Source organism: Gorilla gorilla, chromosome 9, assembly GCF_029281585.2.
Source record: "Gorilla gorilla gorilla isolate KB3781 chromosome 9, NHGRI_mGorGor1-v2.1_pri, whole genome shotgun sequence".
Classification (NCBI taxonomy): domain Eukaryota; kingdom Metazoa; phylum Chordata; class Mammalia; order Primates; family Hominidae; genus Gorilla; species Gorilla gorilla.
In genome coordinates, this window is record NC_073233.2 from 81903742 (window position 1) to 81927557 (window position 23816).

Consider the following 23816-nt stretch of genomic DNA (forward strand, 5'->3'; position numbering starts at 1 on the left):
TGATCAACTCTTAGGGACAACAGGCAGACGTGGTTCCTGTTGTCATAGGGCTGCTCAGCTAGAGAGAAGACAGACAATGAGCTACCCAACAATCACAGAGATGAGGCTTAGAGCTTGTGAGCACTGAGAAAATAGCAATTAGTAATAGCTGAGAAAGTCTGGAGCGGCTTCACAAGGAGGTGGGCTCCAAGATGGGCAAGGTCTCAACAGAAGCTGGGTGTCGGGTGAGGTCTTTCATTAGAGGGAACAGCATGAGCATAGACCTACACCTACTGGCTGGGCCATATCTGCCCTGGAGCTGAATCGTGTGTGGCACCAACCTTCCAGCACTGATACCCTAACCCAATGACCTAGGGGGCCTTATCTGCAAGGCCCAGGCCCAGGAATCAGAACAAGGACAAGGACAGGGCTTGGCTCTGTGTACAGGGCAGGGGTGGGGTGTGGAAGGACACAGAACTCACACTCAGCAGCATTTTGCTTTTGTTGACCTCAATAGGGTTTAGAAACCATCTTGACTAGTAGTGAAGATTCTTCCTTCATCAGGACTGCTACCCTAACACACAACCCTGGTGGGGTTGGCCAGAGGCGAAATTGGCCAGAGCAGGGATACCCTCAAATGTATCATCCATTCCTCTGAAATACTCCCACACTTCTGGCTGTAGACCTGAGGGCACAAGAAAGTTGTCAGCAGAACATGGGCTTTGTGGGAGGCATCAACCTTCCTGGGGAGGCAGGAGGAACACACATGGAAGCAGGATCGTCGCAGCTGGAGGGGCTGCAGGTGCCTTGGAGTCTAGACAGCGGGTGTCATCCATGGGGTGAAGTCCCTGGAGCGGGGACTTAAACATGAAGGTGGAATGTGAACAGACAATGAAGAGAGAGGGTAGGCCACGTGGAGGCGCAGGTTTTGTGAGGAAGGAATTTTCTTTGCTAGGAAAGTGGTGGGGGTGGGATAGGCTGAGCTGCAGGTATGGAGAGCAGCCAAGACAAACCTGTTACTAGAGGAGGGGTTGATGCTGGTTGAGGAAGTTCCAGAATGTCTGAGGGGAATTTGATCTTATTCTTCTTGGACTTCAGCGAGCTGATCTGTAAGGGCCTTCCCAGGGAACAGGGATGGGGTATTTGACGACTGTACTAGGCTGAAGGACAGAACTGGCTTTCCTGTGGACCGGGTGTCAAGCACGGCAGCAGGTCAGGGGCTTTCAGGCTGCCCCACTAAATCCTACCTCATCCATACATGCGACCTGTTCCTTTCTGAGTACCTGGACACCCAGGTCATGAACATGATAGGCCTCTCTGATAATAGATGTGTCTTAAAAGAGCCTTCAATGCTAAAGATCGGACTTTGCTGGGGAGAAAATGGAGCACGTGGAAGGTGTAAGGAGTGGTTTGGAAAGAAAATGTGGGGCTTCCTGGGGCTCTTCAAATTGAGTGGCTAACCCTGCATAAGGAGCTGGTTCTAGTCCTGGCTCTACCACTTCTTAGCCAAGCGGTGTTGGGCAACCCACTTTCTCTTTGGGCCTTGGTTTGTGCATCTGAATGGGATCAGGATGAGCAGATAATGCAAGAGGAGGCACTCTATAAACCACGGGCTTATTCCGGCCCTTGGCTCCTTCTCTGGTCTGCTCCCTGTGATGCAGCCTCTTCTCCAAAAGCTCTCTCAGGAGGGCCTGGCCCTCTTCTTTGGCCTGGAACATGATCTGATCCCAGCCACTGTGTTCTAGGTTCTCTTCACTCCAGCCCCCAGATGGATTCCTCGAATAGGCCACATGCTCCCAGGGGTTGGTGGGTGCAGGTGCCCCCACTTACCCCTGCTTCCAAGTATCTGAGGGACTTTCTCAGAGGACAGGCAATGGAGTGCAGTGGAAGGGACATTGGTCTGTGGCCCAACCTAACTGTCTCACTCACTCAAGACCAAGATACTTTCTCACTCTGGGTCTCTCTGGGTCTTAGCTTCACTGTCAAGTGGATCTAAGAACTTCTGTTTGGTCTTCTTATCCAGGTCTATGCTGGGTTCAAATAAAATTCAGATATGGCCAAGGTTCTGACCAGGTATAATATCTTACAAAACACAGAGGCTAAGATGGAGCTAGAGCCAATACCAGCTGCAGACCCAAGAGCAAAATGAAGCCTTGCTGTTCTCAGACCCCATCCCTGGCAAAGGGTCAGGCCCCAAAAGTCCAGAGTAGAGCTGGGGTACAGGATCTCCTGTACTGGGGTAAGCAGCGCTAGACCAGGCAAGTTCTTCCCGCCCCACTGTCTTCCCCCCTTCTTTGGTAACAGTGAGCCTCTGGTCTGGGATGAGGGCTAAAGTTCTGTTCTTTTCCACAGTAGCCCCTTTAAGTGACATAAACATTGACTCAGGAGCTGAAAACTGAAAGTAAACAGCCGCCTGGGTCTGGCTGGCTAGGTGGACCTGCCAATGGATTGCTGCATCAGAGGCCGAGTGAGGGCTCAATATAGCTGCCTGCCTTGCTCAACTTTCACCCCTTTGGCTGGCTGCCTTTCCCTGGGGTGGCTCTCAGAGTCTGGCCTGGACTAGAACTTCCTTGACACTACAGAGAGCAGCAAACTCAGCAGCCACAAGTAGGAGCAGAGGGGAAGTGAGGACAAGGCACTTAGACTAGAGGCCCAGCCCTGAGAGGCAAATCCCAAATCTGACCTGCTCAGCCCGGCTGCCGCATGGCTCTGGTCTCATGCTCTGAGCTCACCCTCCATGCCTAAATTAGAGGTCTGGTCATGTGGTTCTTATTACCGATATGCTCCCTCCGTGCCACACCCCACCTGATGCCATCCTCTCCTTATTCCAAGAAGCCTTCCCGGACAGGCCCATTCTACAGGGCCTACGTCACTCCCTCACCCTGGGCCTCAGTCTATGCTACAAAGGGGCCTGACTAGGGCAAGACTCCTCAACCCTTTTTTTTGTTTGTTTTTTTAAACAGGGCCTGGTTCAAAAGATGATCCTCAATCTTCTGAACCCAAGCTCTGCCAGAGAGAGGGCTCAAAAGTCCAGGTTTTGAGAGGGAAGGGTTAAAAGTTATACTCTTACAAGAAGAGCTCCTGGCTCCTCCTGGACTCTGGCCTCAGAGTGGCTCAGGCAACCTGAGACTAGCACCTGCCCAGCAGACCTATGAGCCCCTTCCTAAAAAGTGCCTGCCAACTTGCAGTCTGGGCCAGGGTGGGCGCCAGCCAATTTTGGCTGTTTCTCCTGACCTCTATACACCCGTGGCCAAGTTGCTTATCTTCTAAAAGCTCTGTATGGCCTTTATCAGAGATACTTTGACCTTTAGGTCTCTCTTAGGCTCTGCAGAAAGCTAGGGACTTGGTGGCTTAATGAAATGAGGCAACAGGTCAGGACCTCTTGCCCCAAGAGGGGCAGCTCAGCCGTCAGGCCTGGACCACAGGCTGAGAAGAAACCCAGCATCAGGAAGTTCCCTCAGGCCCCCTACTGATCTGATTTGGTGGCTTTGTGGAGAGCTGAGATTCTCTACCAGGACTATTTATCTTTCAGCTGCTTCTGGTTTGTGGAAAGGAAACCAAAGGATAGATTTTTTTTTTTTTTAGACACAGTTTCACTCTGTCGCCCAGGCTGAAGTGCAGTGGCACCATCTTGACTCACTGCAACCTCTGCCTCCCAGGTTCAAGTGATTCTCATGCCTCAGCCTCCCAAGTAGCTGGGATTAGAGGTGCCAGGATAGAAAAATTCTATCCCTTGGTTTAGACATGTTGCTGAGGACCTCAGAAAGTCATAAGCAGAGACAGGACAAAAAAATCAGGCTTGCTGGCACCTCGATCCTTAGTGATGTCTGAAGTGCTGTGGTCTGGCTGAGTACAAGTGAGAACATCGGGTGGGAGGGGGTGGAAAACTCAGGGTTTTAAGGGTACCCTCATGCCTGGCCTTGTCTCATACTTTCTGCCTCCTACACTCACTCCTTATGAATAACAGTGTCTGGCCCGATGCCTGTGGTTAGTCCAGGGGCCCATTCATGATGTGGGCAGAGCGTGGGCTTAACAGAGGAAGGCACAGAGCAAGACAAGGCTCACCTCATGGTAAAGAAGTGCCATGTGGGCAGAGCAGGGAGGCCAAGGCTCAGAAGACAGGCTGCTTCTTGTCCTTTGCTTCTAATTCCTATCTTGTTTCAGTCCAGGCCCATCTCTTCCCATTTCTGACCATGTCTCTAGCACACAGTGCTTGTACCTTCTGCTGTCCAACTTCTGTTGATTCTAAGGTTTCTTCTTTTCAAATCCACAGCATGAAAAGCCTTTCCTTTATCTTTGTTGAATTCAACTTAAGCCACCCCACATGGCTCTGTCTTTCTTTTCCTATACTCATTCCCTTTGCTTTACTTCAGTGCTAATATAGGCAAATGTCATTTGAGGAAATGAGTGGTTTGGAGGCCAGTGCCTTTCCAAGAACTGCGAGCTCCCTAAAGGCAGGGTCCACAGCATGAGGGTCCTAGCTCTTTCAGCATGACAGGCAGTTGGTAGGAGTTGGAGGAACTTAGATATAAGGCTGGCTCCCCAGGGAACTGTGAGTTCCCCGAGGGAAGCTCCTGTCTTCTGTACCTAGCTCAGGACTGTGGCTTTGCACGTTTGTTAAAAGATGCAAATTTCAAGTCTGAGGTCAAAACTATCTTCCTACTTTCTGGCCTGCCTATCCTCAGGCCCAGCTCTAGTTCTCCTATTCAATGATGGGAAGTTATTGGAAGGTTCTGAGCAGAGAAGTCACATGATTGAGTTGATGACTGATTTAACATCTTAAAAAGTTAACACGATGCTGTATGGGGAATGGGTTGCGAGAAGCAAGGGAAGAAGCAGAAAGGCAAGTTAGGAGGTTACTGCAATAATCTAGGCCAGAAATAATGATGGTTGAGACCAGGGTGGTGAGAAGCACATTTCTGTATATTTTAAAGATAGAGCTGCCAGAATTTCCTGTTTAATTGAAAACTGGCATCAGGGAGGATTCCAAGAGTTTTGGTCTGAACAACTCAACTAGAGTCCCAGCTACTCAGGAGGCTGAGGCAGGAGATCACTTGAGCCCAGGAGTTTGCAGTGAGCTGAGATCATGCCACTGCACTCCAGTCTGGGCAACAGAGGGAGACCCTGTCTCAAAAAACAAACAAACAAACAAACAAACAAACAAAAAACACCACCCCCCTCCAGAGTTCAGCTGTACCCTTTAATCGAAATTGAGAAGACTGAAGGGGAAATGGATTTGGGAATAAAATCTGGAGCTCAATTTTGGACATGTTAAATTTGAGACATCTATTAGATATTCAAGTGGAGATGCTGGGTAGGCAGTTGTAGAGTTACAGTTGTAGAGTTAGGTCTGGGCCAAGTTAACCATCGGGAGTCTTCAGCATATAGAAGAAGAAGTAGGGGAAATGAGGGAGACCCAGCAAACAAGGCAAAGCGGGAGCAGCCAGTGAGGGAGGAGAACCAAGAAGAAGTGATGCCTTAGAAATAAGTGAAGAAAGTGTTCAAAGGAGAGAGATCAACTGTGTCACATGCAATTAGGCACTGAGATTTGATAATTGACTTAGGAATATGGAAGTTTTTTGGGGTTTTGACAGGCTTAAAGAGTGTTCCCCCTGCCAGTGGTAAAGTGAGATAAGGTCTGATTAGAGTGTGATATTACACTGGCTACAGTGTGGAGAATAAATGGTGGTGGAAAAGTGCAAGTATAAGTGAGACTGGTTAGAAATAGTCGGGGGGGCTGGGCGCAGTGGCTCACGCTTGTAATCACAGCACTTTGGGAAGCTGAGGCGGGCAGATCACTTGAGGTCAGGAGTTCGAGACCAGCCTGGCCAACATGGTGAAACCCCATCTCTACTAAAAATACAGAAATTAGCTGGGCGTGATGGCACGCGCCTATAATCCCAGCTACTGGGGAGGCTGAGGCAGGAGAATTGCTTGCACTCGGGAGGCAGAGGTTGCAGTGAGCTGAGATCGCACCACCACACTCCGACCTGGGCAAGAGTGAGACCCCGTCTCGGGAGAAAAAAAAGAAAAAAAAAGAAATAGTGGGGAGATGATTGGGCTAGACAGGGCAGGGTGAGAAGTAAGTGATTCAAAAGATGCTTAGGTGGCAGAATTAACAGGCCTTGGTGATGTGGATCTTGGCTGTGTGTCATGGGGGATAAAGGAGCAGGGGTGAGAGATACTTGTGCTTCTGGCAGGAATAACTACATGGATGGTGGCTGAATTTCCTGAGATATGGATGCAGGTGGCAGAGGAAGTACGCAAAGGAAGATGACAAGCTCAAGTTTTGGACAGAGTGAATTGTTTGTGACACATCGGACAAGACGTCTAGGATGCAGGTGGGTCCGTACGTGTCTGCGGCATGAGAGAGAAGACTAGACTGAAGATAAGGATTTGAGAGTCATTCAAAGTCATATTTGAAGTCATCAGAGTGATGGAGATATTCCCAAGACAGAAAATCTACAGAGCAGAAGACACAGTCTGAGGAAGACAACATGTAAAGCAAATTACTGCTGTTCTCATCGTCAACCTCTCTCCTCCCCTGTATGGAAGTTGATAAAACTAGTTTGTCCATCAGCAGCTGAGCAAGCAGAATCACAAAAAACTTTTAACAAAATCAGGAAGCTGTCCCAGTAAAGAGTTACTTCATCACAAGAGGGAAGAGAAAGCAGGGGCAGCGGAACTTGATTGATTTATGATGAATTTGGAACTGCAAATGGATCGCTGTGTTGCAGTCCTGCTAAACCAGCCATCGTTCTCACCCCTTTTCTTTTTGCAGAGGCGACAGCCAGAAGTTGAAGTAGCATGGGGTGGGAATTATGGGCTGGCCCCTATACTCTACCTGTGTGGCACTCGTTATTCTACAGTACAACCACCCTGTGAGGCCTGATAACCCCATTTGACAGATGAGGAAGCAGACTCAGAAAAGTCCAAAGATCTGACAAATGTCATACAGGCTCCTGTATCCACTCTACTGTGGGAGGAGGGAGGGGAAATCTGTTTCACAGATGCTTCCAGTGGAGACTGGGAGGTTCCTTGGCTCAGGTGTATCATTTCAACGTGGAGTGAAAGATCAGGTCTTGTCTTTGATCATGTGGGGAAACCAGGGCAATCAATCCAGCAATTACGAGCCCTCTCCTGTTTCAGGGATGGGCTGTTAGCCCTGACCCGGAAGCAGATCAGCTTTAGTATAGCAGTCCTAGGACAGTGGTTGAGAAGAGCCCTGCAGCCTCTCAAAGTGCTCCTCTTCAGTTGTGAGGGCCAAGGCTGGCCTTAGGAGGAGGCAGAAGAGGTGGAATTCTCAAATGTGGATACAGGACAGGGCTCCTGCCCTTGCCTCACTCCCTCTCACTTAGAGCTGCTGACTGTGCCTGAAGCATCACTGAGAAAACAGGAACTTCCATCAACTTGAAACCCTACCACCAATCTCTAATCCTGTCTGCTTTAGCACCCATCTTCTCTGCCTTCCTTCATGATACTGGGTGAGTTTTCTTTTTCCTCTCAAAAGGCCAATACCTCCATGTGTGCTCTAAATCCCACACCCTTTCTTTTCCCCCTCTCCTTTTTCTCTCCCACTCCTCTGTCTTCCCCTTCTCCCTTTCTCTATGGGATCATTGCATTAGCACATAGAAAGCTGCAGCCTTCCCATATTAAAAAACAAAAACAACCTCCCTTGGTCTCGCATGCCACTCCAGCCACTGTCCTATTTCTCTGCTCCATATTCACAGCCTAATTTGTGGAAGGAGTTGGTGTCTCCATCTTGTTATCATTCAATCACTGTATAATTTTAATGACATATGATTATGTGATTTCTTTGTATAACATACCAATGAATCTATGTAACAACAGTAAATCATGAAGCACAAGAAAATGAACATCTGTAAACCCACAACCCAATCTAAGAATCGAAACATCTCTAATACTGTTGAACAGATCTTTATGTTCCTCCTCCCCTATCCCATTCCCCTGCTTCTATCCCATTCCCTACCTCCACAACTATGAACACTGTAATCAAACTGTTGAAAACCAGAGATAAAGAGAAAATCAAACAAGAAGTGAATAAAGGTCATGTTACATTCAGTGCAAGAACAATCAGAACAATGCTTCTTATAAGAAACAATGGAGGACAGAAGACAGTGGAAAGGTATCTCTAAAATGCTAAAAGAAACAACAAAAATTCAAGTTAGAATTCTATATCCAGTAGAAAAAAAATCTTTCAAAAATAAAGATATTTTCAGACAACTGAAGCTGGATAACCAGTTACCAGTAGGTCCACACTATGTGAAATTCCAAAGAAGTTTTTCAGGCTGAAGGGAAATGGTCCCAGCCAGAAATCAGGATGTGAAGAAGAAATGCAGAACAACAGCAATAGTAAGTATGTGGGTAAACAGAAAAGACTATTTTTGTCTCAAGGTCTTCAAAGTGAGGCCTTTTTAATAAAGGCCACAAGATGATGGTGTTCCTGCTCAAATAATATTTCAAAATTAAATCTAAAATAAGTATAAGAAAATCAGTTGATGTTGTGATTTATCCCATGGTAATGATTTCAATCTTTTTTAAAAATGTAATTCTTAAAAATGTTTTCCTCTTAAATTTTGGTATCTCTACTTGCTAGTGTCCTAAATACATACATGATCTTATTTCTTAGGCCATCCAGTGCTGGCTGGCAGCCAGCCAGGAGCGTAAGATTCTGAGAAAACGTGCTGCAATAACCCATCAAGTAGTGAGAGAGGCCCATCAACTAGCCAGGATGACTAACCTCCCTGGGTTTCCTGGATCCTGGGTTCCAGTGCTAAAACTGCATCAGTTCTGGGCTAACCATGATGACTGGTCATCCGAACCAGGACCCAGAATAAGGTCCTAAGGACATAAGTGGCTCTGAGAGCAGCAAACAATGGAATGTTGTTAAGGGCAACAAAGAAAAAAGGCTGAAAAGTATTATCTTCTCAAAAGTAGACTTGCTCTTTAATTGAAGTAGAAATTCTTATTTCTCCCTCTCCCATACTTTGTATCTAGTATTTAATAGACCAAAGACATACATCAGGATACTTCTGGACTGGCCCCATTTTTCATTAATGTGGCCTCTGGGAAAGCATATAAAATGTATACATGTTAAAATCCAACTGGCTAGAAAAATGTACCATAAGTCAAATGTCATGATTTTCAGGTGGTGTAATAGAAGAGCATAGGGTTGTGAGTTAGAAGTTTAGATTCAGGCCGGGCGTGGTGGCTCACGCCTGTAATCCCAGCACTTTGGGAGGCTGAGGCAGGCGGATCACAAGGTCAAGAGATTGAGACCATCCTGGCCAACATGGTGAAACCCCGTCTCTACTAAAAATACAAAAAGTAGCTGGGCATGGTAGTGGTGCATGCCTATAGTCCCAGCTACTTGGGAGGCTGAGGCAGGAGAATTGCTTGAACCCGGGAGGCAGAGGTTGCAGTGAGCCAAGATCGCACCACTACATTCCAGCTGGCGACAGAATAAGTCTCAAAAAAAAAAAAAAAAAAAATTTAGATTCACTTACTGGTTGGGTGACCCTGGGTAAGTGACTCAGCCTTTAGGCATCTCAGTTTCTTTATATATACACAGAAATAGTCATAGCTTGTAGGTCAGTATGTGAAGCTCTGAGCCTCAGTTTCCTCATTTATTTTTTATATAGTCTCGCTGTGTCACCCAGGCTGGAATGCAGTGGTGCCATCTCAGCTTACTGCAACCTCCACCTCCTGGGCTCAAGCGATTTTTGTGACTCAGCCTCCCAAGTAGCTGGGATTATAGGCACGTGCCACCACGCCTCCCTAATTTTTGTAATTTTTAGTAGAGATGGGGTTTTGCCATGTTGGCCAGGCTGGTCTTGAACTTCCTAGCTCAAGTAAGTGATCCTGCCACCTTGTCCTCCCAAAGTGCTGGGATTACAGGTATGAGCCACCATGCCTGGCCTAGTTTCCTCATTTTAAATAGGCATAATGATAGTATATTCCTCATCAGATTGCTAAATTTAATTAGTTAATACAAAGTACTTGGAACAGTGCCTGGTACATGCTAAGCACCACCATAACTACCATCTTTAACACAGCCTCCTCAGAGACACCCTGTTCTTTATCACAGCACCTGGTACTCATCTCATCAGTCTATAAATATTTTATTTTTTGCTCATTATTTGTGCTCCATGAAGATAGGGAATTTGTCTGTCTTATTTACTATTATATGCTCAGTATCCAGCATGACACCTGATACAGGGTAGGTACTCAAAAGCAGTTATTATTATTGTTTATTTTCTTGGTACTTGCAAGAAAATTCAGGTGCTCTGCCAAGGCAGAAAAGAGGAGATGTGGGATTTGTACCAGAGTTCCAACAACCTAATTCAGCTGAATGAATAGTTATGAGGTGTTTTGTAAATGGCAAATAGTTGTACGACTGATATTATTCTCCTCATCCAGATCTTACTGTGGTACTCCCGTAAGGTTGCATCTCCGCTCCTATCTACCTGCTTGGTGGGGACTCCCACAGCACTCAATACACATTTCTTAGCTGCCTCTTGCTTTCATGCTTCTGCACAGCTTTTTTCTTCCCCATGTCAGTCTTGGCTGACAATGCCCTGTTCTTGCATATTTGCTCTTCCTCACTTTTCCTGAGCTCCCTGCCCACTGCTGGGCCCACAGAATATGCTCAGTACAAGCTTGAGGAGTGACCCCTGCTGCAGCCTTTCCAGGAAGATGACCTGGGGCAGCTCTGCATTCTGTGCACACTTCTGTGGAAGAGATGATGACTCTATAGAAGAAAGGTCAGTTGGCCATTCTCTTACCTGATCTGTTGTGGCTGCTGGTGGCAAAGTTGCTGAGAGTGAGAGCATCCGCAGGGAAGCCTCCAACTGCTGGGGAGGCAAAAAGAAGTTGGGCACCACAATGGGCCCCGGGCTACAATGGTAGTTAAGGGACAAAAATACCTAGAAGTCCACCCCTCTTGCAGTGGAGGCCAGCATCTCCACTGACCATTCACTCTGCCCCCACTCATGTTTTTCCCTCAACTATTCTTGTCCATAAATTCTTTGCTCAGCTGGCTCCCTCTGACTGGAAGGCTTGCCCACTCCTAACACATATAAGTTTTTTATGGATCAGTTCAAATCCGGCCTCCTCTAGGAAGCTTTCTCTTAATCTTAGCCCACAGTGATCCCTCCTTCCTCACATCCTAGAGCAGTCTGCAACACAGGAGAATGCTTAATTATTTAGTCTGATATGATTATTTTCCTCAATCTTCCCTAAATTTCTCAATGGCACAGACAGTTTCCTTCTGTTACCTCTATTTCCTGAAAGCCCCTCAGGAGGCTGGCAGGTAGCAGGCATTGAATGATTCTTGCCTAAGGGCCTGCTGGTTAGAAAAAGACCTATTAGAAGTCAGTCAGGGGATGTGGGGATTGGGATGTGGCTCCGGGGGGCAGTGCCTTAGGCTGCATTTAGGTGCCCTGCACTGAAGGAGGGCCCGTTTGCCTATTTTCTCTGCTCACATTCAGAAATGAGAGCTCTGCATCAGGGGCTGTCCACGACGGGACATGTCCTCATGTCAGGGACCAGTACAGCTGGTCCAATCTGGATGTGAGCCCTAGAAGGCAGGTACTGTATCTTGCACTTCTCCTCCATATCTTCTTGAGGTGCTCAGTGCTGTGTTGAGAATATGGTGTTCTACAGGTATTTTTTGAATCAAATCACTGATTCAGTTTAGTTGAACTCTGAAGGGGGTAAAGAGGGGACTATTTTGATGTTCCAATTTTTTGTTTCTGTTTAATAAGTATGGTTCTCACTCCAATTTGCTTACCACATTTCCTATTTTATCATCGTTCTTCTACATTAGACTCTAAACTTCAAGAAGGCAGAGATGATCTGTCTTTTTCATAACCATATTCCTGTCACCCAGCGTAGTACCTGGGAGACAGTAAGTACTCAATAAATATCTTGTGAATGAATGAAATGCACTGATTTCTTGCTTTGGTTCAAGTCCCTGATTTTTCTGTAGAGAGGTGGGGGAGGAATGGAGATCCCGAAGGGAAAGACCCTTTGACCCCAGGCCTTCCGCAGAGGCCCAGGTGAGGTAGGATCTATTTGCTGTTGCTGAAACTGCTGGGGACTGCCAGACAGCCAGCTGATGCTGTGGGGAAGAAAGAACTTTGCTGTGAGGTGTCAGGGCTGGCTCTGAAGCATGGAAGTCTCTTTCCCAGCCCCATTGCCTCATGTGTGCTTTAGGGTCCTGCTCCAACAGGCACTTTCTCCCACCAACTTTCATTTTGTTATGTTTTTTGAAACAGGGTTTCACTCCCATTGTTCAGGCTGGAGTGCAGTGACGTGATCATGACACACTGCAGCCTTGACCTTCTGGGCTCAGGTAATTCTTCCACTTCAGCCTGCAGAGTAGCTGGGATTACAGGCACATGCCACCACGCCTGGCTAATTTTTGTATTTTTAGTAGAGATGGAATTTTGCCATGTTACCCAGGCTGGTCTTGAACTCCTGACCTCAAGTGATCCTCCCACCTTGGCCTCCCAAAATGCTGGGATTACAGGTGTGAACCACTATGTCTGGCCTCATGAACTTTAAATTCCTGTTCCTCAGTTCATAAAAATGTTCAAGTTTCCCATTTAGGGAAACAAACAAACAACCCCCTGACCTTGCATTGTCTTCTAGTTACCACCCAGCTCTCTGTCACTTACTAGATGGATAACTTCAGGAAAGTTCACTTTTTGTGCCTCAATTTCTCCATTTTTAAATGTATTAGTACTTATTGTTCTAAGGATTAAATGAATTTATATATGTAAAGTGCCTAGAATGGTACCTCGATAAATGTCAGCTATTCTTATCTCCTCACTTTATGTGAAAAAGTTGCCTGTTCTCACTGTCCTCACCATTAGCTGCTTTGACTAATGAAGTTTGGCTTCCACTCCCACCACTGTAAGGTCCTCCTTAACACTAAAACCAGTGATACATGTCAGCCACATTCTCCTGGACCTGTGTGCAGCGTCATTGCTGACCACGACGTCCTGAAACTCTGCAGCATCTGCTCCCACGGCACCTCTCTCTCCGCTGCTTCTCCCACCTCCTGACCAGCTCTCCTCACCTCCTGTGTGAGCATGCCCTGTCCTGCTTCTCCTTTGCACACTGGAGATGCTCAGAGTCTGCCTCTGTGTGTTTGGTTCCCCCTTCCCAGGCTCTTCTTGCTGCCCTCATCGATTCCCAGAGATGCCTACCTTTATGGCTGAGCTCAGCCCTCAACTCCACTCCTGCATCTCCTCCTGGATGTCCTACAGGCACATGCCCCAAACGGCAATCTGCATCGTCTCCCAAACCTGTCTATGGGCTGTTTCCTATCCAGTAAATGATATCACCTGCCGGGTAACTTGTGACAGAAACCTCTAATTACACTTTCTATTTCCTTTGTCTCATCCCCTGCCCCTCTATCTAATCCTCTCAGATCTGTTCCCCTCGTCTTCATCATAAAGCAGTCTATACTTCAGGTCAGATTTTCTTCATCTCTTGTTATCATTGCAAGTGTCCTAACTAGCCTCCTTGCTTCTAGTCTTCCCTTACTTAACCTGCCCTCTACAAGGCACTGGGTGACTTCTTTTCTCATATGTACATCTGACCATATCACACTCTTGCTTAACAGTGAACACTATTCATGTACCAGGTATTGTGCTAGGCAGTTTACATGATTATTTTCATTTTCATTTTCACAACAACCCAGTAAGTACTATTATCACCTCCATTTTACAGATGAGGAAAGTGAAGTTTCTTTGCTTTAGAATAGAGTCCAAGTACCTCAGCCAGGTATAGAAGTCCTTTAAGACCCAGGCCTTGCCTCACCTCGCACCATCCCCTCATCCCTGGACTCTAGCCATAGTGAACTACTGCCCACAGGCAGCCTCCTTCACCCAGCGAGGCCTCTGCACACACAGTTTGTCCTGACTAGAACTTTTCCTTGTCTCTATTGCACAATGCCTATTCATCTTTAAGGCCTGGCTCTCCTGTCTCTCTTACTGGGATGGCTCCAAGTAGAGTTAGGGCAGCTCCCTCCTCATGGTCCCTCGCGTTCTGTCCACATCTCATCACAGTACTTGGCACAATAAACTGTCAGTATCTATCTACTTGACTGTCTCCTATCTCATAATGGGAACTTCTCGAGGTAAGGTCTCATTCAAATCTGTCCTTGGCACCCAGCACAGGGCCTGGCACGATTTATTTTTGAAAGAATAGTCAGGAAGGCCTAAGTTAAAGCAGCGCTTAGGGTCTGGGCACATGTGGCATCTCCTCCATCGGCCATATTCTGAGCACAATTAATACTGACTGCAAAGGCAGCAACATCAGGGGCCAGGATCCAGGATGGGCAAGGCCAGGGAGAACTGCACACGAGGAGGTCTATTTTCAAAGCTCAGCCTCCAGCCACTGCATGCTTTAATCCTTTCCTGAGCCCACTCTCCCACCCCTAGGTTTTTCTCTGATCTGCATCAAGAATCATACTGTGTGGTGTGTACAAATGTTTCCACTCATTTGGTTTTCTCAACAATGTTGTGAAACTGTGATAGTTCAATCCAATCTACATTTACCAATCCCTTCTCTGTGTAGTGCTAGGTCCTGAGGATGCAGAAAAAGACAAGGTCCCTGACCTGGGGAGCTTATACTTTGGTGGGTAAGGGATTTCCGCCTCCATTTTACAGGTGAAGAAACGTGCACATAAAGATTAAACTATATGTCTATAATCACAAAAATAATTTTGTGGGTCTAGAAGGGTCAAAGTCACGCTCCCTGACTTCTAGTAGAGGAAGATCTCTAGTCTAGTAAAGCAGCCTGCTTCACCTGCCAGCCATACACTATTCCCTGCTTGTTGGGATAGCAGGTGAGCTGATCTGATCAGCTGGTTAGGCTACAGGTGTGAAGGCTGTAGATGGTCCTAAGTGGTTTCCTTTCCCCATAACATGCCAGTCTGTGTTTAAAAGGAAGGAGTGGGGAATGTCAGGTGCCCCCTGTTCCCATCAACAGTACCTTACTGGGGACTTGGGAAAGTCCATCTCCATGGTGCCTGTTTAGCTCCATCACTTGCTTTTTTAAAAAAATTTAATCTGGCCAGGCGTGGTGGCTCAAATGCTCTAACTGCAGCATTTTGGGAGGCTGAGGCAGGAGGATTGCTTGAGGCCAGGAGTTTGAGACCAGCCTGGGTGACACAGCAAGACCCCAACTCTTAAAAAAAATTAGCTGGGTGTGATGGTGCATACCTGTAGTTCTAGCTACTTGCAAGGCTGAGGTGGGAGGATCACCTGAGTACAAGAATCTGAGGCTGCAGTGAGGTATGATAATAACCTTGTACTCCAGCTTGGGTGACAGAATAACCTGTCTCTTAAAAAAAAAAAAAAAAGGCAAGTCACAATAACTGAGCATCAGTTTCCTTATATATGCAAAATAGGGATGATACCTACCTAAAAGACTTGGTGATGACTGAATGAAAAATGTACATAAAGTGCTCAATGGCAGTGATTTTCTTTCCTCTTTCTCTAGACCCTCTGCTTCTCTTTCAACTGATAAATAGTCTCATTCCTTAGATCCCGAGCCTTGCCTTCAGGTGGTAAAATACCCAACAGATGAATTGGATAAATCAGGGTAGGCTAGGCTAATGTGCTACGAATGCCTAAACCCAGTTCAAGGCATTATGTTTCCGAGGGCTGGTGTTAATGGTAAAACTGTAGCACCTGTCATGCAGGTGGGGTCTTCTGAAGGAATGGTCTTCCCATGCCCCCTAGTGCATTCCATGAGGGTGGCCACTTGCTCACACTCACAGTAGGCTAGTCTAAGTACCCGCATCCAAACCACTTGTGGGAAATGCCAAAGGATACAGCAGGAGGCTCTGCTTTGTGGACGTCTCTGATCCAGTTGTCACCTGCCTCTGCCTGATGTCAGAGGAGTCGATGGGTGGTCCCTTATGGTTTTCCCTTCTGCTCTGGGAGGCTAGATTTAGCGGCAACTTCTTGAAGCTATCAGCAGAGTCACTGAGCTCACTGGTGGCAGCTTCATTCTCAGCTGGGGCCTCTGACTTGGGCTCCTTGTTCTGATCTGTCTGTGGTGAGCTCAATCCAACAAACGTGCTGCTCTGTTGAGCTCTTGAGAGTGTTGGGCATGGGATGGGCTGAGGGTTGGCTGAGGCAGACTCGCCACCAACCCTGGCCTTAGAGGCCTTACACTCACAAGCAACAAGACTTTGGCTAGGAGAACCCTGCCTAGGCAGGTGGGGGTTGACAGCCCGTCCTGGGCTGGAAAGAAAGCTACTTTTGACCATAAGCTCCTCTCTGCAGAAAGGCCCTGGAGAAGGACAAGAGGGGCCTTCCCTCTGCACCTCGTCAGGCTGAGGGCTGATGACCTCACTTGTGTCTGATATGACACTAGACCAAGGGCTAGTTTTGTCTGTCACCGTGGTGATCTCATTTAAGGTCCTGGGCTCAATGATGTCTTCTTCATAGTCCTCATCACTGTAGTCTGGGCCTGCCTCAGTGTCTTCACTGCCCTGCATCCTTGTAATGGGTACTGCATGCCTCAGGGACTCATGGAGCATTCTTCCTCCATTTGAAGTCTCTTCGAGAGGAGGGGGTGGTGGGGAATCTGTGCCCTTATCTGGAGCTCTTGCCAATGGCTCATCTGGCATTGTGCATCGTTCTTGCAGTGCCTCTGTGTCCTGAGCATCTGGGAGGGTGGTGGCCTTGTTGCTTCTACTCCTGGCTCGGTGAGAACTCAAAGCTGCTTGCGAATCCCTGGTGATAGTCTGCAGATCTGAACAGCAACACATATCACTCTTATTACAAGGTAGGGCCACAGACCCCTCAAATTTCCCACACTAGCCTCTAGCTTCAGAAGCACTATGGCAATCAGACTCTGAACAAACCATAAAGAAAATTAGTCCACCCAAGATTCAGTGAGACTATATTCAAGGTGGTACAATTTTTAGTACTTTATTCTAATATCAGAGGACCAGAATCTAATCTATAGTTGTGGATACATCTGTGGAAATGCTTTCAGAGACTATCTGCTCATGCTCAGGAATCGTTGGGAGCTGGGAGTCCTGGTGGGCATGTTCATGCTTCCAGTTACTTCAGTAACTACCTATATTAAAAATCAAAATGAGAATCCACTTATTTACCTATTTGATGACAGTTATTAAAACTACCTATTTTACTTCGAAAATAAAAGCAAGGAAATATCTATCACCCACATGATAAGGCAGGGAAGATTTACACAGAAAATAGAAGCAGCAAGGTATGTTGGAAAGATCATAGGCTTTGGAGCTGGTCAATCTTGGGTTCGAATCTCTGTTGTCACTTGTTAACTTTGTGATCACAAGCAAACCATCCTCTCTGAGCCTATTGATCTGTACAGTGTAATCAACACCACCCACTTCATAAGGTTACAGTAGAGAATACACGAAAGAAATGGGCATACACTGTGTGGTGAATATATAACCACTTAATAAATAGAAGCTACTAGTCATCTCAAATTATTTTTGGGATGGAATGGGAGTGAATCAATTAATAAATAGACCCAGTAAATGATACATGTTTGCAAGATTATTTGAGAGGAGAAAATTAGGAACTGAAGGCAAATTTGATTCCTGGGGAATAGGGGTCACATCTCCCTCACAGCACCTAACAGAGGGCTCACTCTACAGGAGGTGCTGGCTGTTTAATATTATACACTGATGATTTTCAGGCCTCAAAGGAATGGGTAGATAGATGAAAATGGAACATTACTACCTGTAAATAGGAATAGGCATAGGGAAGCATGTTTAGTTAATCCTAATCCTTTGGCCTGAACATGCTTTCTGTCTCAGAGCAGTCTTCTTGCTTTTTATAAACCTGCCCAGCCTTCAAGGCCATGTTCTATTGGATCTCCTCCAGGAAGCCTTCCCAGATTCACGAGTTAAATAAGATTGCTACATGGCTTTGTTCTATAAGGAAGCACTTAAGAATATGACACTGTGTAATTGTATGTTTACCCCATCAGACTGTGAGCTTCTCAGGGCATGAACCATATGTCTGAATCATGTTGTATCTCAAGGGCCTAGCCTAGCCTATAGCTCTGGCTTAAAAAAAACCCAACTCAGTAACTCTCTCTCAAGTTTCACTCATATCCATTTGTCTGATGGCTTTGTAAAAACAGCATACTGAGGCATAATGGAGCATAATGGAGGCAGGGGCAGGCTTTTGCTGTTTTTTTTTTTTTTTTTGAATGGTTTCCCTGATCTAATCATCTTTCTCTTTTTAAATTCATTCTCCTTGTGAAAACCAGTTCTCATTCAGCTGTCTGCTTGCTGAGAACTTCCCATTTCTTCCAGGATAAACATTAGGCCCCACAGCTTCAATTCTTTTTTTGTTGTTGTTTTGAGTCAGAGTCTTACTCTGTCGTCCAGGCCGGGGTGCAGTGGAACAATCTCGGCTCACTGCAACCTCTGCCCCCTGCATTCAAGCAATTCTCGTGTCTCAGACCCCCAAGTAGCTGGGATTATAGGTGCGCACCACCTCGTCCAGCTAAATTTTGTGTTTTTAGTAGAGATGGGGTTTTGCCATGTTGGCCAGGCTGGTTTTGAATTCCTAACCTTAAGTGATCCACTCACCCTGGCCTCCCAAAGTGCTGGGATTACAGGTGTGAGCCACCGTGCCTGGCCACAATTCCCTTCTCTCTCCTCTTTTAATATGCCCCTTTAGAAAGATTCCCCTATTTGTTTCCACCTCTACTCCAAACAAGCCTTCATCTGTTTTGCTGTCATACTTTCTTTGTGAGAGGATTTTTCTTTGGTTGACTATAGAATATAAGCTTGATGAAGGGAGATAATGCCTGTCATATCCACCACTGTATCTTCCTGGGACAAATAACAGAATAGTGCCTGGCACAGATGGTGCTCAATAAACACTTGACTGAAAATATCCAAGCAAGTGGAAGTCGAACACAGAGCATTTATCTGAGGCCATGGATACCAACAGGTTAGGTATCTGGAAGAAGAAGACAGAAAGAAGGTTTGTACTTAGTGTCAATCAAAGTGTTTTTCTCTCCTGTTAGACAAAGAAAATTGAACTTCTTCATCCCTGTGTAGAATCTACACATTTCGCTCAAGCAAAAACAAGTGAGGGCTGAAGATGCTGATCTAGTTGATTTCCCAGTGTTCCCTAAAGCTTGCTTGATAAACATTTCTAGGTCATGACCCTGGATCCTGATTCAGAAGGATGGAGTAGGACCCAGGAATCTCTATTTCACAGTAAGTGCCCCGGGTGATTCTTATGCTCAGGCAGGTTTGCCAATATTTGCTCTAGAGCAGTCTCAGTCTTGTCTACACACTAGAATTACCTGGGGAGTTAGAAACAATACTGATGCCTGGGTTCCACCTCAGAGATCTGTTGACCTACAGTACAGCCTGGGCATGGGGTTTTTTAAAAGTCCCTCAATAATTCCAATATGCAGCTAAAGCGAGAACCACTGCTCCAAAGGGGTTTTTCAAAGGGTGGACTATGAATCGCTAACATCCAGAATCATCTAGGGTGCTTGTTAAAAGTGCAGACTTCTGGGCTTTCATAATTAGAATTTTAAATATGTTTATTGTTTATTATTTTCTCAGAGAGTGACACAAGTTCAAGAATTGCTATTGAGGAACCACTCATCTAATCTACCCCACTCTTTTCTTGGCTGGGGAAACCGAAGTCTAAGAAGGGAAAGGACATGTTCAGAGTCAGACTCTAAGTCTGTACCAGAAGCCCATCAAGGACCTGGGTCAGTCCGGTGCTCTTTCCATTGCCCCATGTTGCTGTGCCATACTATTATGTCCCTCCTTTTCAAAAGCAAGATGGTTAAAAAAAAAAAGGAACAGGGTGAAAACAATTGGTCTCTATTTGTCATAGGGGCTTGTCCGAAGGAACACATTCAAATGCTTTTTGAATTAGCACCTAGTGACCATAACATCTCAACAAGAAAGGATCTGAGTCATACCTGTGATTAAGGAGCTGACTTGCAACACCAGGTTACTGGATTTCTCCAGGATACACTGGCTCCCAGGGTCTAGGCTGCTGGCACCTGGCCCAAGATGGTCCCTACAGCTCTCCTGGTGCTGTGAGATGGCCGTTTGAGTCTGAGGGCTGAGGGGTAGGAAAGGCTTGGTGAGCTTCTGGCTGAAGTACCTCTGAATCTGATCAAGCTCACTCAGATTCTTCCTATAAACAAAAGGGGGAGAAGAAGACAAAGGGGTAATTCATGGAGATTACGAACATCTCTTATGTCCCCTGGACACTACGGCTTGAGCCAAAGCCTTAATACCTCTCACTTGGTCTATTAATATACTAAGTCCCTCTCTCTCCAATCCACCAACTCATCCTTCACTCCTCTGACTACAATCCTGCTGCTGGGGGCAACTTTCTCCCCCTTTTGTCTGTCTAATGCGATTTCTCATCTGATGTCCAGCAAAAATGCCACTTCCTCAGAAAGGAACCATTCTTGACCACCATTCCAGTCCTTATTTCTGTTTACTTTGACAGAATAAAGCCCTACTTTGCGCTAACACTGCCCTTTGCTACCTCATAACCATTCCTGATCCTTCAGGCAAGCAACTTCTAAAAAGCCTTCCCTAAATTGGTTTAGGGGCTCCTCTTCTGTGCTCCATAGTTCTTTCTGCACTCTTCCATCACATCACTCATTTATTTAACACCTATTTCCCCTGATGTACGGTCAGCTCTGGGCTGATTCCTTTACATCTACTGCACCCAGCATAGTGCTTGGCACAAAACAAAAGAATGTTGGATGGATAAAAGGACATAAATAAGTGATTTTAAAAATCTGTTTAAAAGCCTTTAATAGGGCCACATTCTCACCATTCTCCAATAAGAAATCACATCAACCTTCACTTGCATAGGATTTTATGTTTATGCTTTTAAACATATTATCTTGTTTAATTTTCAGCTAATCATATGAGATCAGTAATTATAAATAAGCAACTTGAGTTTCAGAGAAGTTAAGTGACTTGTCCAGAGCAGGGAGCAGTATGTAGCTACTCAGAATCTGGGACTCCAAGTCATGCTTTTTCCATATGAGATGGGCTCTGTTCCAGCTGGGTTCGTTCCTTCCTCATACTTCTGCTGATACTGGAACCTCAGTTCAAGCAACTCCCTGCTCTGTTTCTATTCCATTCAGCTTTTAAGGTTGCAGCTCACATTTCTTCTTTTCAAAGTCCATTATCCCAAATCGTTGCACCACCTGTCCCTTAAACACCTTCACACTCATCATTTCACACATCAAACTTTTTCTTAGATTTTCCCTTAATTGTCTCATTATGTTAGTTCAGTTTCCCTAAGTAGGCCATGGGCATCTCAGAATAGAAGATATATCTCAAACTTCTCTATTTCCTTAGTATACTCAATGTGCCTGGTATAATCAACACAGCATGGACACCAAATACCTGTGACATGAACTGAAAGTCTTTCTATCCTTTTGTTAGAAACAGTCTGCGTATCTTAGAGGAAAATCCAAATGAGAGGACAAAGTTGATCCTTATTCTATCACTAGAGGCCAAGACTCAAGTCACGGTGGTGTGTACCAAATCACTTAGGTGTCTATATCGTGGTATATGCCACATGGATAAACATCTGCAGGAGGAACATGCAAACAAATGTAACTTGGGGTAGCTTTGGGAAATAAGCAAACCTATTGGTCTTGTTAGACCAGTGTAGAACCATGTAGAACCATGGCATGTCAACCTATGAACACCAAGCTGTAATTTGCTCATCTGTGAAACACAGGTTTATTAATACTTGCTCTGCAGGCCTGAAATGATAGCTGTGATTCAAATGCAGCACTGTTTAAGGGCTCTCTGAATCCAAGGAGGTTATGCAAATTGATCTTACCTTGTTTCACGCCCATTTGGTAAAGAATTCCTCTAGACAGTAGTTCTGAAAGCCTAGTTCTAGGACCAGCTGCAGCAGCATCACCTGAGCTTGTTAGAAATGCAGAGTCTCAGGCCTTATCCTAGACCTACTGAATCAGGCACTGTGTGGATGGGTCCTAGCAATCAGTGCTGTAATAAGCCCTTCATGGGATTCTGATATACACTAAATTTTGCGAACTACTGTCCTAGGGCAGTGGTTTTCAACCTGGCAATATTGTCCCTCAGGATACACTTGGCAATGTCTGGAGACATTTTGGGTTGTCACAAGTGGGAGAGGGGTGCTACTGGTATGTAGTTGGTAGAGGCCAGGGATGCAGCTAAACAACCTACAGTGCGCAGAACTGACCCTCAAAACAAAATATCTGACCAGAATGTCAATAGTGCCAAAGTTGAGAGAAACTACTCGAAGGTGAAGGAGTTTCTTTTTTTAAGTGGGTTCCAAATAGGCTACGTGAATGACCCAAAAAAATACAACCAAATTATCAGTGGTTTCACTTAAACAGCCTACAATCTCTAGCACCTTACTAATATGAAGATAAGAATCTGAACATATTACTTCTTCGTAAAATAACTTTGGGCAGTTTCCTATAGTCTATAGCAGAAGTCCCCAACCTCTGGGCTGTGTTCGTGGCTTATTAGGAACTGGGCCGCACAGCAGGAGGTGAGTGGGGGCAAGTGAGCTTTACTCCTGAGCTCCGCCTCCTGTCAGATCAGCAGCAGCATTAGATTCTCATAGGAGCGCAAACCCTATTGTGAACTGCTCATGTGAGGGATCTAGGTTGTGTGCTCCTTATGAGAATCTAAATAATGCCTGATGATGGGAGGTGGAACAGTTTCATCTGGAAACCATCCCCCACCCCCAACCCCACCCTGCCCCCCGTCTGTGGAAAAATGGTCTTCCACAAAACCAGTGTCTGGTGCCAAAAAGGTTGGGGCTGCTGGTCTATAGCACTATTGATCAATTTTTAACTTGTCTCATTAACCAAAAAGATTTTGTTGATGTTTCTTTTCTGACTTTGCATTATGAATCAAAGAATAGGTTAGTTTTTTTTTTTTTTTTCAAATATAAAGTCTTTTGGCTGGGTGCAATGGCTCACGCCTGTAATCCCAGCACTTTGGGGTCACGAGGTCAGGAGTTTGAGACCAGCCTGGCCAACATAGTGAAACTCTGTCTCTACTAAAAATACAAAAAACTAGCTGGGTGTGGTTATGGGCACCTGTAATCCCAGCTACTTGGGAGTTTGAGGCAGAAGAATCGCTTGAACCCAGGAGGCAGAGGCTGCAGTGAGCCGAGATTGCGCCACTGCACTCCAGCCGGGGCAACAGTGCGAGACCCCATCTCAAGAAAAACAAAAACAAAAACAAACAAACAAAAAAGCCGGAAGCCGCAGTGGCTCAGGCCTGTTGTCCTGGAGAATAAGGAGGGAAGCAAGGCCAGGTGTTTGAGCCCAGCCTGGGCAGCATAGGAAGCCTTTATCTATCACACACACACACGCACACACACACGCACAAACACACCCCTTTTAAACATTTTTTCCTTAAATTTTACATACTCTCCTCCTTTCCTTCCTCCATCACCTTTCACTTAAGAATAATTGTTCTAAGGGTAATAATTCTTAGTCTGACATTCAAGGACCTTCATGATGTGACTCTTAAAAAATTCACCCTGCTTCTTGCATCTTATGCTCAGCTTTTTCCTACATGCACTGCTGGCATTTCCCCAACTTGACTTGCCCCTGAGCCTTGGCGTAAGTTCTTTCTGCACAAAATGTCCTCCAAAGACCAGTTCAAATGTGACTTCTTTAAATCTTTCCAGGAACAATCCAGAATATTAGGCATTCCCCTGTCTACTCTTGGCCAGGGAAACTGCAGCTCTTACTACCCTGCATTA

General features: G+C 45.8%; 1 protein-coding gene across 6 annotated transcripts in view; it reads right to left on the reverse strand.

Annotated features, from left to right (window-relative positions):
• Positions 1–23816, reverse strand: part of C2CD3 (C2 domain containing 3 centriole elongation regulator) — a 159139-nt gene that overhangs the window by 3391 nt on the left and 131932 nt on the right. For 4 of the 6 annotated variants that reach the window (XM_019036804.4, XM_055356775.2, XM_019036805.4 and 1 more), the window contains 3 exons: positions 19981–20201; positions 15852–16779; positions 10785–10896 (listed from right to left, as the gene is read on the reverse strand). In XM_019036804.4, coding sequence (XP_018892349.4) covers positions 10785–10896; positions 15852–16779; positions 19981–20201 — 1261 coding nt within the window. Of the gene's footprint in view, positions 1–10784; positions 10897–15851; positions 16780–16932; positions 17110–19980; positions 20202–23816 lie in introns of those variants that run through there. The other 2 variants (XM_019036807.4, XM_019036808.4) reach the window with 1 other exon arrangement.